General features: G+C 47.5%; 1 protein-coding gene across 1 annotated transcript in view; it reads right to left on the minus strand.

The window, feature by feature from the left end:
* LOC128341953 (zinc finger protein 260-like) overlaps positions 1-19198 on the minus strand; it is a 49254-nt gene that overhangs the window by 26149 nt on the left and 3907 nt on the right. Inside the window, exons 2-7 of the mRNA XM_053288650.1 lie at positions 18232-18556; positions 16738-17363; positions 14860-14998; positions 14462-14547; positions 13638-13764; positions 10400-11986 (exon numbers count right to left, since the gene is read on the minus strand). Of these exons, the coding sequence (XP_053144625.1) occupies positions 10400-11986; positions 13638-13764; positions 14462-14547; positions 14860-14998; positions 16738-17163 (2365 nt within the window). The 5' untranslated portion in view covers positions 17164-17363; positions 18232-18556. The remainder of the gene's footprint in view (positions 1-10399; positions 11987-13637; positions 13765-14461; positions 14548-14859; positions 14999-16737; positions 17364-18231; positions 18557-19198) is intronic.

Here is a 19198-nt window from a genome sequence, read left to right on the forward strand (position 1 = left end):
GTTTTTATGCCTGTTTTATATGTTTTTAGCTTGATGTTTTTATTGCTTGATGTTTTTATTGCTTTTATTGTATGTTTTAATTTTTGTAAACCGCCTTGGGGTTTTCTTTTAATGAAAGGCGGTATAGAAATGTAAAAATAAATAAATAAATAAATAAATAAATAAATAAAATCCATAATCTGAGTTCATTACTGGCCAGAGAGCCCTTAAGACCTATCTGTTTGGCCTGGCCTTCCAGGGTTTTTAAACTGTTTTTAAACCGGAAAGGTTTGGCTTGGTTTTCCAGGGTTTTAAAAACTGTTATAATTGTTTTAATAATGGTTTTATGTTGTTTTTACAGTTTTTTATTTTAACAGTTGATTGATTTTTGTGTTGTTTTTAATGAATCATTTTTGGAAGGGCAGTATAGAAATCATATCTATCTATCTATCTATCTATCTATCTATCTATCGTATTAATTCTCCAAGATGGTCCATGCGTGGGGACGTGGCAGAAAGGAGGTGACTGGCTGACAGAGGGTGGAGGAGGTGATTGGCTGACAGCACGCAAGAGTTCGGAAAGTGAGAAGGCAGCAGCCAGAGAGGAGTGCGAAAGTCAGGAACTTTGCTGGCTGGGGTCATGAAGCAGGGAGTTTGGGGACTGGGAACGGAGTTTGTGGAGGGCTGCAACATAAAGTGCCAGGAAATGTGGCAGAAGGGGGCGGGTGGTGGTTCGCTGCCTCAAAACGCACCAAGGAGCTTGAGGCCGGAACAAGGGCACTGTGGAAAGCGAGTGGGTGGCAGGGAGGCTGTTGTTAGTGCCCGCCTGCCATACCCACCGTCAGGAGGGAGTTTGCCGGCTGGGTCGACTGTCAGTTGGAGCGGAGGTAGTTTGCATTGGGCCACATCAGCAAGCATCAACGAATTGGGCAGAAGGGGGCGGCTGGCGGTTGGCCGCCTCAGAACGCGTTGCTATTGCCCGCCCGCCACACCTGCTGACGGAGAAATGGAGACTGAAGGACAGTTGAAAAATGACAGGTCAACACAGGTGGGCGAGAGAGCGGTCGAGAGTGCGGGCGGGAGGGCAAGAGAGTGGGCAGGGGGAGAGAGACCCCCCAGAGAATAATTTGTTATGAGGCAGCTAACAAAGTTTGTTGTTGTTGTTGTTATATAGTAACACCAACACCTGGGGCTTTTTAGTTTAGAAAAAAGACGACTGTGGGGAGACATGATAGAGGTCTATAAAATCATGCATGGTGTGGAGAAAGTGGAGAGAGAGAGAGAGAGAGAGAGAAACTCTTTTCCCTCTCACACAACTCTAGAACCATGGGTCACTCCATGAAATTTATTTATTTATTTATTTATTGTTACATTTATATACCGCCTTTCGTTAAAAGACAACCCCAAGGCGGTTTACAAAAGTTTAAACATACAATAAAAGACAATAAAAATATTGCCAGGAGGTCTAGGACCAACAAACGGAAGTACCTTTTCACACAATGCGTGATCCACTTGTGGAACTCTCTGCCACAGGATGTGGAGACAGCCAACAACCTGGATAGCTTTAAGAGGGGTTTGGATAACTTCATGGAGGAGAGGTCTATCAATGGCTACCAGTTGGAGGGCTGTGGGCCACCTCCAGCTTCAAAGGCAGGATGCCTCTGAGTACCAGTTGCAGGGGAGTAATAGCATGAGAGAGGGCGTGCCCTCAACTCCTGTCTGTGGCTTCCAGCAGCATCTGGTGGGCCACTGTGCAAAACAGGATGCTGGACTAGATGGGCCTTGGGCCTGATCCAGCAGGGCTGTTCTTATGTGCTTAATCTTCAGTGTTGGTCATGGATCTTGCAAGAGTTCAATTTTGATGTAGAACACATTCCCGGAAAACAGAATGTAATTATTATATTATTATTATTTATTTACATTTATATCCTGCTTTTCCTCCAAGGAGCCCAGAGCGGTGTACTACATACTTAAGTTTCTCCTCACAACAACCCTGTGAAGTAGGTTAGCCTGAGAGAGAAGTGACTGGCCCAAAGTCACCCAGCAAGTATTATGGCTGAATGGGGATTTGAACTCGGGTCTCCCCAGTCCTAGTCCAGCACTCTAACCACTATACCACGCTGGCTCTCAAATCGCTGATGCATTGTCAAGACAGTAAAGTTAAAGTGTGCCATCAAGTTGATTTTGACTCCTGGCGCCCACAGAGCCCTGTTGTTTTCTTTGGTAGAATACAGGAGGGGTTTACCATTGCCTCCTCCCGCGCAGTATGAGATGATGCTTTTCAGCATCTTCCTATATTGCTGCTGCCCAATATAGTACCAGCGGAGATACGAACCAGCAACCTTCTGCTTGTTAGTCAAGCATTTCCCCGCTGCGCCACTTAAGGTGACCTCATCAAGACAGTAAAAAGGGGGGGGGAGTTTAAGTTTAACGTCTTCTATAAGAGAAATGTATAATACAGTTGGAGTATCCCTTATCTGGACTGCTTGGGACCAAAAGTGTTCTGGATTTTGGACTTTTCTGGATTTTGGAATATTTGCATACTTGTAATGAGGTATCTTGGGCATGAGATCCAAATTTAAACATGAAAGGTTGCGGGATTTTATTGTCTGCTCAAAGTTTTCCCTCACAGACCCTCAGTCCAGACCTTTTCCCTTCTCCTTACCCCTGGCTCTAGGCGTTGATTCTTCACCTTACTTCCTCCTTGGTCTTCCCACGCTTGGCCTCCAGCCTTCTCTTCCTCCTCTCCCCTTGCCTAACATGGAGCGCGCTCACACCGCAGAGACTCTTCGAGGCTCTCTGTCGGAAGGGGAGCACGGCGGGCAGCCACACAGCTGCGATAGGACGCTTACCGACACCCTCGCAACCAGGGTGAATGCGGTGCCGGCAAAAAAGCATAAAAAGAAAGTGAAGATGGCTCCCAAACACATGGCACACAGCTAGGAGCAGCAGCACTCTGCCAGGAGCTGCCAGAGGGCTACCAAGCCGAATGAGCTGAGGCATTTGTTTGTTTTACAGCGTGGTGTCCGGATTTTGGAGCATCCCAGATTTTGGATGTCTGGAGACGGGATACTCAACCTGTAAAGTTATTAATTATGAAAGCAATACTAATAAACCAACACTACTTATTAAGCACCATTATTTCAGCTTAGACCCGCCATTCTGGTGAGAGTGGTGGGGAGGAAACATCAGGAGATGTTCACAAGCAGAGTGCTTTGGAGAGTGAGGGAGTAGAGGTTGTCATGGAAACCCTGTATGGCATGTTCGGGGCAGTGATTCAGATGCTGACAGATGGGGCAGTTGGGAGTTTGGTTGGGACGGAAGAAGGAGCTGCAAGCCAGAGCTCCTGGGAGAGACTGTGTTACTGGGGCTGCTCCCCGGGGAATTGGCAAAGACCCCTGACTGCGTTTTAGGCTTGTGAGGGGGAATTAGCACACCAAAATTGGATTAGTCCCACCTTAGAATAAATTTGTGAAAAGCTTTTATTCCAGGAAAGAAACTGACAGAGTTTGAGGTTCAAATACAATGAGGTTTATTAAGGGTGTTGGGGGTTGGTTTACAGTGAGGAAAAGATGGATTAAAAGGCAATGCAATATTATTATTAAAATATAGAGATGGAGTATAAAATGTCTGAGTAGGCAATTTAGCTTGATGTCCAAATTAAATAGACTCCAGGCTGGTTAGAGAAGGAAGGTTTTTTGGAAGGAGCAGAGATAGAGGGGAGCAAGGGGTGCAGCAGTTCTTTATACCCCTCTCTGTCCAGCGGGGTGAATGGACTCTGGGAGCTCAGTTGTTCCCGAGGGACCTCTCTCCTCAGGAATGGGCCAGGAAGCTGGAGGCCAAAGCAGGGACACGAATGCCTGCCGAGGGTTAGGTAGCAAGGATAGTCAATCCAAAAGAGGCCTGATTGCATGGGACACGGCCTGTTGTTAGGGTGGTTGTCCAGCCAATTGTCCATGCACAAGTGGTGAATCCAAAGTGCAGAAGCCACAGGAGACACATGGCTTCATGGTGCTTGGGCCAGTTATAGCAATAGCAATAGCACTTACATTTATATACCGCTCTATAGCTGGAAGCTCTCTAAGCGGTTTACAATGATTTTAGCATATTACCCCCCAACATTCTGAGTACTCATTTTACCGACCTCGGAAGGATGGAAGGCTGAGTCAACCTTGAGCCCCTGGTCAGGATCGATCTTGTAACCTTCTGGTTACAGGGCGGCAGTTTTACCACTGCGCCACCCACAACATGCCCTGGGGCACAAAGCTGATCACTCCTTGCTGAGGAGGGTGGCCTCCGGGGGTAACGAAGCAATTAGAGTTTTTAATGAGCACATCTCCCAGCCCCTACGGCCCGTTAGCTCTTAGGGGAGGCAGATGTGTCCACAACTGCTTGTCTGTAAAGAAGTCTGTGTGCCCTCCCTAACACATTGTTTGCGTCTTATGGAAAGAATAAACTTTTCCATCTTATGTAAATAACACACTTGTTCTTATTACACTTTCATCTTTGTTTCTTTTAATGCACGGAACATTTGTCCTATCCTGCTCTCGCAAGTCCATTTAACCAAGGAGAGATTTTCACTGAGAGCAGGGCAACAAACACTATCATACGGTGGCAGTGCAAACTTTGGCCACCAAACTTTTACCTCCATTGGTAAAACTTTTACCTCCATTGCTTTGCAGTGGCTCCACTCCTACCTCTCAGGCAGATTCCAGATAGTGTTCCTTGGAGACAGTTGTTCTACAAAATCTAAGTTCATGTATGGTGTTCCTCAGGGCTGTGTATTGTCTCCAATGTTAACATCTACATGAAACCGCTGGGAAAGATCATCATGAAACTTGATGCAGGGTATTATCAGTACGCTGATGACACCCAAATCCATTTCAACATCATTGGGCACAACTTCCCTAAATGCCTGCTGGAAGCGGTGATGGGCTGGATGAGGGATAACAAACTGAGACTGAATCCAGATAAGACGGAGGGACTTATTGTGCGGGATCAGAACTCGGAATACAATTTTGATCTGCCTATTCTGGATGGAGTCATACTTCCCCAGAAGGAACAGGTACGCAGTCTGGGGGTGCTTCATTTGGGGGCCCGCTGAGTGGTGGAGTTGATCCTCTGCTGCAGTGGGTGCTGGGTGCCGAGCCACAGCTGGGAAGAGCTTTCACGTTTGGTGGTACGGGAAGTAAGCACCTACTAATTTACACTTAAAGGTGCCTCACATCCCCCAGCAGGGCATGTACCAGCTGCCACTGCATGGTAGAGATAATTCTGGGAAGTAGAAGAAGGAAATCATTCCCAGGAGCTTCCTGAGTGCATTCTATCAAGGAGGGATCATAGAAGCAGAGATACAGCAGGCAAAAGGAGACTCTATCTCTACTTCCAATGCCCCTAGGGGTCATTAGAGTTATTGGTGCAAAAGGCCGATGCCATCTGGAGCTGCAGCCTGCCCCCCTTCTGATCTCAGCCACATGATGGGACAAAAAGAGATGGCAGGTGATGGTTCCACTCCGACATTCAAGAATGCAGCATTGCCGGGAGTGAGAAAGTGGGGTTTACTGCCTAGGATTCGAAGATTCAGCTTGTTCCCAGGAATGGCTGCTGTTTCCTCACCAAGAGTTGAAATAGTCCCAAGAAGGTAGCCATGGAGCGGAAGCATAGCGCATAAAACTCAACTTTACATGCCTTTTGGCATCAATCCAGAGAAGTTACTAATCACTAGACTATGTTGCTAACCACTAGACTATGCTCTTCTCACCGGATTAGCTGCCCACGCGACTGCGGGCTCCATCACGGAGCCAGCAGTGGCTGCAGGGATCGAGGGCTATGTGGCCCCTGGAGGCCCCAGGATGCCCCACGCAAGTGTGCGGGGCATCCTGGAGAAACCCGTGAGCCCGGGAAGCTGGCTGCAGCCTCCCGGTTGGTGGTCTACTCGTGTGTCGCTGCACGCCACAGCAACACACAAAGAAATGACGTTAACGGAGCGCTCACTCTGTTAACCACAGTTAAGGGGAGGATTTCTAGGCAGGCTAGCCGCCTTGGGAGCACCGGGCTCGCCTGGAAGCCTAGGGGTTCCCACAATCGACAGAAAGCGGTCTAAGCTCCCTTAGCCCGCTTTCTGTTGATCGTTGGATTAGCCTTTCCATTGTCTAGTGCAGGAATTCTCAACGTTGGGTCCCCAGCTGTTATTGGACTTCAACTCCCATAATCCCGAGCTCCAGTGGCCTTCGGTTGGGGATTATGGGAGTTGAAGTCCAATAACTTCTGGGGACCCAAGTTTGAGAATCCCTGGTCTAGTGATTAGCAACTAGGCTCCCTGGACTGCCAGCTGGCCCCACAGGAGCAATAGAAGGCAGAGGTCAGGGAGATGCGAAGGAACTTATGGGTGGCGAGCAGTGGAACTTGCTGGCAGTTCACTTTGTGGGGTGGGGTCCTGGCTCCCCAGAGCCATCCAACCCCAGCACCCACCACCCCCAAATCTGAAGAGCTGAAGTGGAGTATGCTCGGGGGAGAGGTGACAAACGGAGTGTGGGTTTTTTTGCGGGGGGGGGGTGGGATGAATGAGCCTGCTGAGCTTGTATACAATTGTAAAATCCATTCCTGAGAGCAACCTGGTTCTGCTTAACACTTGAATTTAGAAAGAAAGAAAAAGGCAGCCACTTCGAGAGAGGGTGTATGCACTTTAACTTTCCCCCCTTCTTTTCTTTTTAATATTCTTACATTCCTGGATACCAATCAGAAGAACAAATGATCACAGGAGGTGAAAGAGAGGAGAGGGAGAGCAAGAGAGTAGTGAAAACCTTTGAGCACATTAAAGGTAAAGTGTGCCGTCAAGTCGATTTCAACTCCTGGCACCCACAGAGCCCGATATAGGTGTTTCCCATAGTATGGGAAACATACCAGCAGGGATTTGAACCAGCAACCTTCTGCTTGCATTAGGGAAAGAAAAAAAATCCAGACAGCTTTTCCCACCTAACACCCAGCAAACACCAACCAAAACAAATAGGCAAAGCAGGGCTCCCTCCACCCGTGCTTCCCATGAATGTGTGACTGCCAAGGTGCACAGCTTGAGTTTCTGCCCCACTGTCACTGGGACTATCATCCAGCCCACCCCCAGGAAGAGTCTTCTAGGAGCTGCCCTGTTTCCCTCTGTGCTGACTGCTGGGGCCCCCTTCTCTCCTTCCAGACATGGTGCCTTCCAAGCAGCGTGGGGAGGGGCTGCTTCCAAGGGGGCAGGGTCACCAGCATGGCTAACAACAAGTAAGGTAAAAGAAACTATAAAGGGGAAGATGACTTCCTTCAGAAATGGGAAGGCCTGCCCACATGACAAGAACAGAAAGGAACACAACCTCTGGCAAAAGAAATGCAAGGCAGCAATAAAGCAGGCGAAAAGAGAGTTTGAGGAACATTTAGCTACAAGTATGAAGGGGGGGGGGGTTAAACACATCAGAAGCAGGAAACCTTCCAGGAAGGTGGTTGCTCTATTAGATGATGAGGGAGTGAAAGGAATTATTAAGGAGGATATGGAGATTGCTGAGAACCAAATGAGTTATTTGCATCTGTCTTCAGGGCAGAAGATAGAAAGCCTATACCTGTGCCTGAACCAGGCTCCTCAGGGACAGAGGCTAAAGAGCCAAGTCAGATAGAGGTGACAACAGCTGATGATCTAAACTGTCTGGAAACATTAACAAATTGCCAAGGCCAGATGGCATCCAACCAAGAATCCTTAAAGAACTGACCTGCTTGCAAAATATATAACTTATCACTAAAATCTGGCTCTGTACCGGAAGACTGGAAAGTAGCCAATGTTAAGACCAGTTTTCAAAAAAGGATCCAGAGGGAATCGGCACATTACAGATCAGTTAGCTTAACGTCTGTTCCAAGCAAACTGGTGGAAAGCATTGTAAGGAACCGATCCCAGCCAGCTGGCTCACAAGGGGAAATTTTGTTGAGTCACTCCTCCCTCGGAGTTACGAAGCTGACTGGAGTTTTAATCTTTAACTTTTAAGGCAAGCAGTTAAAGAAAGAAAAAGGGAAACTATGGTAGTTAAAATTCCCTGCCACCAAGCCCTCTAAACTTTCAGACCATTGGACTAGAGTGTTTTAGTCCAGGGCCTCTCTTGAACCGGTTATTGGGCAAATACAAACAAAAACCTGCTCCCTAAGCGCTTGCCTGCACCTGGAGCTACTGATAACTGAGCTGAACTCTTAAGAGTCACTGTGCACTAGTGCGATTCCACCTCCCCTTCTTCTGAGTTCTTAACCAACTCTGGGAGGCTTGTAAGAAGAAAGGAACAAAAACAACAAGAACACCGTTTATTCGGTAATACACACTGGTGCACTTAAAAAATGCTTTGGTTGGTTATAACAATGTTCCAAAAATCACCCAGATCTTTCTTAAACGGCACACACTGAAATCTTAGTTACAAAGAACAAATATTTAGGAATGCAAAGCACACACAGAAAGCAAAATAACTCCTGACGCAAGGTCCTTCTAAGCATACTTTTCCCTATGCTAGATTCCGAAGCCCATTCAACTCACCAAAGATCCTGATGAGATCAAACCTCCTGCAATCCTGTCTTTCAAGGATCTGCAGAGTCACCATACAGGGGAGCAAATTCCATGCTGGATTTCCTGCACCTCCTCACTCTCCTCTCCCACTTCTCCTTCTTCTTCTTCCCAGCATTCCCAGCAGCCGCCCTCATGTCCCACCCACCTGGTGGATAGATTGTTCAGCCCTGGGGGTCGCCAGCCTGTCAATCAAGGCCAGGGATTCACTTCCTGTTAGCTCTGTTGGGGTTGGGGAGGCTCATCACTACAAGCATTCTCAAGGATCAAATGGTTGAGCATACAGAAGAACAGGCCCTGCTGAGGGAGACCCACCATGGCTTCTGCAAAGGCAAATCTTGCCTCACCAAACTTTGCAAAGTTCTTTCAGAGTGTCAACAGGTCATAAAGGTGAACCTGGACTTCCAAAAAGCTTTCAACAAAAGTTCCTCATCAAAGACTCTTGAGAAAATTTAGCAGTCATGGGATAAGAGGATAGGTTCATGAGTGGATTGAACTAGGAAACAGAGGGCAAAAATAAATGGACAGTTCTTTAAATAAAGGGAAGAAAGAAGTGGGTTATCCCAGGGATCTATAGTAGGCCAAATTTGGAGGAAGTGGGAGAAGATGTTGGAGCAAAAGGACAGATGAGCATGGAGACCATAAGGGAATCTCAGTTTGTCATTTAGGTTCCCTAGAGTAAGGAAGGGTTTGGATCTGTCATCCCCTTGAAAACTACAGATTTCAGGAGAAATGTTGTCAAGCATTTGCAGAAATACAGTGTCTATGTCTAGGATTTGAACAGAGACATTTGTCTGCATTCTTGTTCAGGTGCCCAAGGAAAAACTATGCAAATACTTGCACACAGACATCCCAATGCTTCACCCTAAAAAGAAAAGGGAGCGAGAAACCAAGCTCCCTCTACAGGATCATACCCAACCCCTCATCCTCAGTCTAGGAGACTGCCTCAACCAAGGATCTGAGAGATCCCAAGAGGCTGCCGCAGGGAGGTAGGGTGGGACGTGTGAATGCACAGTAGGCCACTCGAAGAACTACAGTTACAGGTAGGAAGCCTGCCCTCCTCCTTTGTGGTCTCTGTGCATCACACTTGGACCATAGCAAGCTTTGCTTACCTGGAAGGAGGGAACAGCCTACTGAGAAAGAGTCCGGAGAACTGAAGCACCAAATGCTTTCCACAACAGGGATCGGACATCCACGACAAAGTGGGAGGTCTAGACCAGGTCACCGCCCTGCAGATTTCATCTAGAGGAATTTCTCTCCAGAAAGCCTTGGAAGTCAGTGTGGTAAGGCAAAGTGATGGTTTCGGACACCCAAACACAGAGCCTCCGAGTCAAGATAGGCATTCGCTTGGAGGAACCTGCATAGCTAACCAACAGCCTATTGGGTTTTCTGAAAGGCTTTGTTCAGTCCACGTAAAGAGCTAGTGTTCTGCGCACATCCAGAGAATGGTATGCCCTGTCTCTTTCTGAGACGGGGTCAGGAAAGAAGACTGGCAGATGCAGTTCATGAGCCACGTGGAAGTCCATCAACTCTTTGGGAAGAAAGACAAGGTCAGGTCTTAGTACTCACCTGTCTCTGTGGGAAGTCAACTAGGGTGAATATTCACCTTTGACTATTATCCCGAGTATAGACTCGGTGATGTTCAGTAAGCTGTGACTTGTGACTGAACCACTTTCCACACTCTGAGCAGGTATGTAGTTTTTTTCCTATGTGGACTCGCTGATGGACAGTGAGCTTGACACCTTGAATAAAGCTCTTTGCACATTCTGAGCATTTAAAAGGCTTCTCTCCTGCGTGGATTGTTTGGTGGACAGTAAGTCCTGACATATCATTGAAGCTCTTTCCACACTCTGAGTAGAGTGTGGTTTCTCTCCTGTGTGGACTCTTTGATGGGAAATAAGATCAGTATAGCGGGTAAACCTCGTTCCACACTCTGAACAGGTAAAGAGTTTCTCTCCTGTGTGGATTGTTTGATGGGAAGTAAGATTTCCCTTCTGCCTGAAGCTCTTTCCACACTCTGAGCAGGTATGTGGTTTCTCTCCTGTGTGGACTCTTTGATGGACAATAAGTCCTGACTTATCCTTGAAGCTCTTTCCACACTCTGAGCAGGTATATGGTTTCTCTCCTGTATGGACTCTTTGATGGACAGTAAGGCCTGACTTATTAATGAAGCTCTTTCCACACTCTGAGCAGGTATAGGGTTTCTCTCCTGTGTGGACTCTTTGATGAGAAGTAAGTCCTGACTTAGTAGTGAAGCTCTTTCCACACTCTGAGCAGGTATGTGGTTTCTCTCCTGTGTGGACTCCTTGATGGGAAATAAGATCAGTATAACCGGTAAAACTCTTACCACACTCTGAACAGGTATAGAGTTTCTCTCCCGTGTGGACTCTTTGATGGACTCTAAGCTTGTCAGCCCGAATGAAACTCTTTCCACATTCTGAGCATTTAAAAGACTTCTCTCCTGCGTGGATTGTTTGATGGGAAGTAAGATTTCCCTTCTGCCTGAAGCTCTTTCCACACTCTGAGCAGGTATGTGGTTTTTCTCCTGTGTGGACTCTTTGATGGACAGTAAGTCCTGACTTATCCTTGAAGCTCCTTCCACACTCTGAGCAGGTATATGGTTTCTCTCCTGAGTGGACTCTTTGATGGACAGTAAGTCCTGACTTATTAATGAAGCTCTTTCCACACTCTAAGCAGTTATATGGTTTCTCTCCTGTGTGGACTCTTTGATGGTAAATAAAACCATCAGAACGGGTGAAGCTCCTTCCGCACTCTGAGCAGGTATATGGTTTCTCTCCTGTGTGGACTCTTTGATGGACAGCAAGTCGTGACTTATGATTGAAGCTCTTTCCACACTCTGAGCAGGTATGTGGTTTCTCCCCTATGTGCACTCTTTGATGGGAAATAAGCGTTGCCTTCCGACTGAAGCACTTTCCACATTCTAAGCAATTAAAAGGCTTCTCACCTCTGTGGATTCTTTGATGCACAGTAAGTCCTTCCTTCTGACTGAAGCTCCTTCCACACTCTGAGCAGGAATGTCGTTTTTCTCCTGTGTGAACTCTTTGATGGGGAATAAGTATATCCTTACGACTGAAGCACTTTCCACATTCTGAGCATTTAAAAGGCTTCTCTCCTGTATGTACTCTCTGATGGTTAGTAAGCTTTGCTTTATGACGGAACCTCTTTCCACACTCTGAGCAGGAATGTCGTTTCTCTCCCGTGTAGATTCTGGTATGTCTGCTCAGATGTGGCTTACTAGTCAAGGTTTCTACATCCTGAGCGATCTTATTCCTTCTGCTTCCCTTGTGGCATTCTCCTTGGTCTGGGATGGAATGCACGTCTGGCCCTTCGGAAGGACTAGTCTGCCTCCTCTTCTGGCTCCCTTCGGTTCTCCTTCTCGCTCCATCGGCCTGTTTCTCTCCCTCCCTCCAATCACCTGCAGCAACAAAGAGAGGAACGTGGTGAGGGAGCAACAGAGTCTCACCTCAAGGAGCAAGCCCAGCTGACTGCTGTGAGGAGACAAGCGTGCCAAAGAGGCAGTGGAAAGCCAGCTCCTGCTAAAAGGAAACAGCCCCCATTGCAGGGGTGGGCAAACTGGGCCCTCCAGCATTTGCTGAACTACAACTCCCATCACCCCCAGCCACCATTTATCCTGTCTGGGGAAGATGGGATTTGTAGTTCTAGAGCAACTAGAGGGCCCACTTTGCCCACCCCTTTCCAGTGAGAGGTATCAACTCTCAGCTACTTGCTCCACAAGATGCATTTACCACCGTTTGGACACCCTTCTTTGGATGGCTGAAACCTCTCTCTCACCCTGCGGATAGAATCACTTCAGCTATTCCTTGGCAATCTCCTCTGCCAGATCTTCCAAGTGGATGACATTCAGCCCGAGGAAACGCTCTGCCGGGGAGAACTCCCAGCCTGATCTGCTTGAACAAGGTGCCCACCACACTGCCAAGCAGTTACCTGTTGATCCCTCTCTTCCTCAAGTCACCAGAAGTGCATCCTCCCTTTCAGAGCGACAGAGGAAGCTGCCTTATACTCAGCCAGGCCATTGATCCATCTAGCTCAGGATTGTCTACACAGAATGGCAGTGGCTTCTCCAAACTTGCAGGCAAGAGCCTCTCTCAGCCCGACCTTGGAGATGCCAGGAAGGGAATCTGGGACCTTCTACATGCAAGCATGCAGATGCTCTTCCCAGAACAGTCCCACCCCCAATGGGGAATCCAACAGTGCTCAAATGTAGTCCCCCATTCAAATGCAACCCAGGGTGGACCCTCTTTAGTAAAGGAGGTGCTCTCTCTCCTAACCCCCTTTTGAGGGGAAGGCTTCAGAGATGGGTTTGCTGCCATGGTTCTACCAGAATCGGGCTGGATCCCGGCGGTGCACACAGACGTGCAAAACCAGGCTGGACTCCATTAGTCCAGTTTTGCATGTACATTTTAATAGCCTCGTTCACTAGGACAAAACTGAAGGGAGATCAAAGTTTGGCCAGCTTGGAAGAGGAGCTTGTGGAGGTTTTGCCATCTGATTGAGGGTTTCAGGAATGTGGTCTTGTAGGCTCTGGTGGCAACCAACTACTTTTTTCTTCAAATAAGGAGAGTAAGGGGAGTATCTAAGGACCATTGTCCAGCCACTGTCATCCCCAGAGTGCTTTGCTACAGAATGACAAAAGCAGAAATTTGTACATTCATACAACCATCAGCCGAGGCAAGGAGAGAGGCTTGTAGGTTGTATTAAGTAAGCCCCTGCTAACTTGGCAAAGAGGCACCTTTTAATCTAGTGATTCTCTTTATTGAGCAGGGGGAGAGTAACTGGCCCTATCCACCCGCAGCACAGTACTTCCAGTGACTGTTGCTGGTGTCTGTCTTATGTTTATTTTTAGATTGTGAGCCCTTTGGGGACAGGGAGCCATCTTATTTATTTATTATTTCTCTATGTAAACCACCCTGAGCCATTTTTGGAAGGGCGTATAGAAATCAAATCAAATCAAATCACAAATCACCAGATTCCTTTGCTACAGACTGACACGAACAGAAATTTCTACGTTCATACAACCATCAGCTGAGGCAAGGAGGGAGGCTTACCCAGAAAGGCCAGATGCCCAGAAATCTCCTCCAGGACTTCCCTGTGCAGAGCCCTTTGGCCTGGATCCAGCAGAGCCGCCTCCTCCTCAGAGAAACACACAGCCACCTCCTCCAAGCTCACAGACTCCTGAAAAGAGCAATACAACATGAAGGTTGGTCACGTGACCCAAGGCACTTAAGCTGGGGAGAGCTGAGGGGGAAGGCAGGGTCGAATTACCTTCCCCACCACAAGCGGAGTTGGGCCGGGGTGCCACCGGTCACATGCTTACTTGAGTGGCACTGCTTTAGTTGCCTGAAGTGGGATTGGAAGGAGGAAGTCCTCCCTCATCCCACAATGCCCTGCGTGGGCAGTGGAAAGGCAGCCTGCTACAAAGCAGAAGGGCTCCTCTCCCTGGCCGCTCAGCAGTCAAGGCTCTATGGTCACCACTCCCAGCGGCCATTTTTAGAGCCCCAATGGGACATACCACTAGGCAGTGAGGGAGGAAGTGTGCACGTGACCTCCTACCTCACTTTGAGCCGGGGTTTCCAAGGTGGGCTACCTGGAAGAGGAGCACTGGGATCGGGCGCCATCGCAGTGCTTCTCACGACCAGCCTTGCCCAGGCTAGCACTGCCTTACCCAGGCAGGGCTGGTCCTGAGAACCACCTCACTGTATCTCCATCAGTCTTGCCAGAAAGGGGGAGGCTCAAGGTTCTCCGGGAGGACCCAACATTTCCTCTGTGGCTTTCAGAGTCAGAAGGGAGCCCCTTTGACTCAGGCTCAGTGGGGTCCAGAGAGAGGCGAGGGTTGCTTCTCTCCCCACCCTGCCAGGGATTCTTCTCCTACCTGATCTGGTGAGTGCACAGCAACAGTTTCCACTCCACCACCAAGAGGAGAAGGTCCAGGAGGAGTCTCCAGCATCATTTCACTGCCTAGAAGTGGGAAGAGAGTTCAGGCTCAATGGGCATTTCCCATGGAAGTGGCAGGAGTAAAATCAGTCTGTCTTCCTGTCACTTCAGGGCTCCATGCAAAGCTTTGTGTTGGAGCTCTACTCAGGAGGCTCAAGAGAAGCATCTCCAACACACAGGCTCAAGGGGAACCCCTTAGCAGCCCTGGAGTTTCTCAAGAGAGAAGAGCCAAGTCGAAATGCACCTCATGCATCCTTACCCAAGCAAATGGCACAGTGGGAAATGACTGGCCTTGCAAGCATGATTCCCAGACACCGACTCAACGGCACACTTTACCTTTATCCATACCCAGCGCACTGATGCCTCCGTCACTCTCCTGCACAATCCCTCCGAACAGTAGCTTCTGCCGGGTCACCAACAGAGCTGTCTCGCAATCTTGGAGCTCAGGGGCTGCTTGGGCTAATATCCCATCTGTCTGAAACAGGAGAAGACGGCAGTGGGGGGCATTTTTGAAAAGGCATTTCCATGCCTCAGTTCCAATTCCAATACCCTTTGGGCAGCCACTTCAGAGAGCAGGCAGCCCCAAGAACAGACTCTCCTTGTCGGAGCCATACAGCCCAGAAGGCCCTCTAGAAGACAGCAAAAGGGCTTTGGAGAGAGAGGATAGCCCCCAATGACTGACAACAGCAGTGCCTTTAAAAAGTGGCGATTCTCTGGTATTTAGCAGGAGGAGACGGATATAGGGACAGAGGAAGCTGCCTCATAGCGAATCAGCCAATTGGACCACCTAGCACAGTATTGTCTACACAGACTGGCAGCAATCTCTCCAAGGTTCCAGGCAGGAATCTCTGTCAGCCCTATCTTGGAGATGCCAGGGAGGGAACCTGGGAGCTTCTGCATGCAAGCGTGCGGAGGCTCTTCCAATTCAGGCCCTGCACTGTATCTTCCAGTGGCTCCCTCTGTTTCTTTTTTAAACTGTGAGCCATTCTGGGTCATAGAACCAACTTCTTACATGTTTATGTATACCACTTGGAGCACTTTTGTTGAAAAGTGGGATACAAAGCTAGTCTTGTGGTAGCAAGCATATCTTGTCCCCTTAGCTAAGCAGGGTCCTCCCTGGTTTCATATGAAATTGAGACTAGAAGTGTGAGCACTGTAAGATATTCCCCTCAGGGGATGGGGCTGCTCTGGGAAGAGCAAGAAGGTTTCAAGTTCCCTCCCTGGCTTCTCCAAGATAGGGCACAGAGAGATTACTGCCTGCAGCTTTGGAGAAGCCACTGCCAGTCTGTGAAGACAAGACTGAGCTAGATAGACCAATGGTCTGACTCAGTAGATGGCAGCTTCCTATGTTGCTATTGTAGCCGAACGATCCTGATAACAGAGGAATGTTCCTCTCACAGCAGTCTCTGAATTTGGGTCTCCTAAGATGATCTCATACCCAGAGGGCCCTACGGTAAACCACAAGGAACCTGGTCATCGGCAGGAAAGTACGTTAACAACCGCTTGACTGGAAAAGTAACCTAACACTGATATTAGAAGGGACTATAAGAGGGAAGGAAGAACAGGAGGGGAGCTCAACTTGTGGTTGCAAGCATGAATTGTCACCTTGGCTAAGCAGGGTTCTCCCTGGTTTGCATTTGAATGGGAGACTCAATGGAGCACTGTCAGATATTCCCCTTAGGGAGGGGGCTGCTGTGGGAAGAGCATCTGCACCTTCTGCTTGCATGCAGAAGGTTCCAGGTTCCCTCCCTAGAAAATTACCTGAGCTAAGAGAGACTTCTGTCCGTAACCTTGGAGAAGCTGCTGCCAGTCTATAGACAATACTGAGCTAGATGGACCAATGGTCAGACTCCGTATATGGCAACTTCCTATGTTCCATCTCAGGCTCCCTCCTAAAACCTGCCAAGTAGGGAATTAGGTAAGAGGGTGGCTTGTTTCTCTGCGGCTTCAATGATTAACAAAGCACTTTGGCTTGCTCTGAACTTCTGCATGCACTGAAAAAAAATGTCTTTGGCTCTACTCCCAGGAGGATCAACTCACTCTCTGGATTGTCAAGCATCTGGTGATCACACAACATATAACTGAACCATAAGCCTAGGGATATCAGAGTTCAGACGATTTCTGAACAAAACTCAGCAAGTAACAGAACTTAGGAGGACAGCGTCCCACACACTTCCAGCCCCTTGAAACTATCAGGATGAAATGCTCTCTCACCTGCTGCTCTTCCTGCTTCTTCTCCCCTGCCTGGCTCAGGAGAAAACCTTCTGCCAGGGCCACTGCCTGCGAACTGGTCTCCGCTCCGCATTCTCTCACCCAGCTCTCCATCTCCGGGGGCAGGATGGTCAGGAACTGCTCCAGGATCACCAGGTCCAGCATCTGAGCTTTCGTGTGTCTCTCTGGCGCCAGCCACTGCTGGCAAAGGTGGTGGAGTCGGCTGCAAACCTCTCGGGGCCCTTCAACTTCCTGGTAGACGAACCGTCTGAATCTCCTGACCTGGACATCTGAGCTGGTGGTGTCTCCTCCCAGGATCTTCTGCACAGTTCTTTCCCAGAATCCCTTATCATTGCCAGACTGGATGGCTGGAGGGCCTTTTTCTGTTCCCTTCCCTGATCCACTCTTTGCTGGGCTTGGCACATCCATGGTCTTTCTAAGCTCAGCTTAAGCTTCCATCACATCCAAAAGCTCTTCTTCCTCTAATGCTACTTTGCTGCCCAGGCCAAGAAGAATGTGATGAATCCACCTCTTAGCCACACAAAGCCAAGGCAAGTTTGCTGGTGGCACTGAAAGTTATTGTCGTTTCCAGACAAGCATATAATTCACTTTCAAAGTCCAGCTTCTCCCTGAGAAAATGGAGAAGAAGAAAAAAACATGAAGAATCAGAGAGCATCAAAGACCAACACTGTTTCATCTAACTCCTAGTCAGGAACAGTCCCTCCTAATTTTTAAGTTTTTCCCCTTCAATTAGGCTGGAGGAAGGGTTGTGTATCATTCAAAATCTTCCACGATTTAGTATTTGGTTCATACAACTGAGCCACACATGGAGAAATTATTTATTTATTTAACATTTCTATACCCCACCCCTCCAGTACACTACTGCTTCGGGCAGCTCACAACAATGATAGTATATACAATAAAAATAATAAAATTAACCAAACTGAGTAAAGAAGTTAAAAGTCAGGTTAAAAACCACAATCAGAATTAAGATTCAAATTAAAAGCGATTTAAAAATCTAAAAACTGAAAAGTATAAAAACTAAAGAACATACCAGATATAACCAAAGATGGAGAATTTAAAAGCCTGCTTTAAAAGGTGTGCTTTTAGTTGGTTTTTTTAAAAACACTGAGGGAGACAGCCTGGTGAAGCTCTTCAGGGAGAGCATTCCAAGGCCGAGGGGCCACAACCAAAAAGGCCCTGTCTCTAGTACCCGCCATCCAGATCTCTGTTAGTGGAGGGGCCATGAGCAGGGCCTGAGATGATGAACGGAGGGCGCTGGCAGATTCATATGAGCAAATACAGTCCGACAGGTACCCCGGCTTAAGCTGTGTAGAGCTTTAAAAGTCAAGACCAGCACCTTGAATCTAGCCCGGGAAGCAAGGTGTCGATCTGAAGAGTCAGAACTGTGATTTCAGCTCCTGACACCCCTTTCACATTTCTTAATTTAAAAATCAGCTGTCCAAGCCTGTCTCAACAGTAAGAGCTGACGCCTACCCTGGAGGCTGCCCTTATGGACATTTTTCTGTGCTCCGGGGTCATCCCAGAAGGAGTTTTTCTTCAAGCAAATAACATCTGCAAATTCTTGATGTGTGAAAGAGAACTGCCGGTCACTGTAGCCAAAGATCGCCCTGCAGTTTCTTAAAGACTGGAAACGGCTTCCCTTGAACTTCTGACTCTAAGTACCATATATTTTACTTCTTCAGAACCTCCTTCACTCTTTCATTTTCAGGGTTTTTTTTTTCCGGATTTAGTTTTGCATGATTAAACGTGGATATTTTTTCTTCTGAGCGGCTTCTTCAGCTTCTGAATTGAGCTACCACTGTAGGAACATTATAAATACACCAAGATTTTAAAGACAATTCAGGCTCTGCAAGGGACAAGATTTACGAGTTTAATTACTTGACTTTGTTTTGGTTTCTTTTACTAACCCAGTTTAGTAAAACTTTTATTTTTAAGTCACTTTTTAACTTTTAACTTTTTAGTAAACTTCTATTAACCCAGTTTAAAACCTGGGTTAATAAATATCTCTGAACTCGCGGAGCTGTTGCGGAAGGATTTATAGCTTTGACTTGGAAAAGACTCCCTAACTCTGCCATCATTTTGTTTAACCGTATTTAAAGGAGAAAGCTTAAAGGAATATTAATTCTGAAGGATTATAACTTTTTCTTTTCTTTATGGTTTATTTTTTTTAAATAAAGACGTTTCTATTGCTGACTTTTAGCTGGAAGTATTTCTTTTTTGATATTTTTGGTGCGTGTAAACTTTCAAATTCCCAAAACCTCAATTGGAACTTATTTTTTGTGTTTACTCTCCCTTATCTACATGCTGTTTTTCTCTTTTCCTGGAGTTTCAACGGACAGCGATTTTAGTGGCTGCCACAAGAGAGAACCAGACTACCACTCATTTTCCTAGAGTACTGAAAACTCTTTAATGGGAGATCCTATCTGACTCTTGGATATTT

Source organism: Hemicordylus capensis, chromosome 2 (genome assembly GCF_027244095.1).
Source record: "Hemicordylus capensis ecotype Gifberg chromosome 2, rHemCap1.1.pri, whole genome shotgun sequence".
NCBI classification, from domain to species: Eukaryota; Metazoa; Chordata; class Lepidosauria; order Squamata; family Cordylidae; genus Hemicordylus; species Hemicordylus capensis.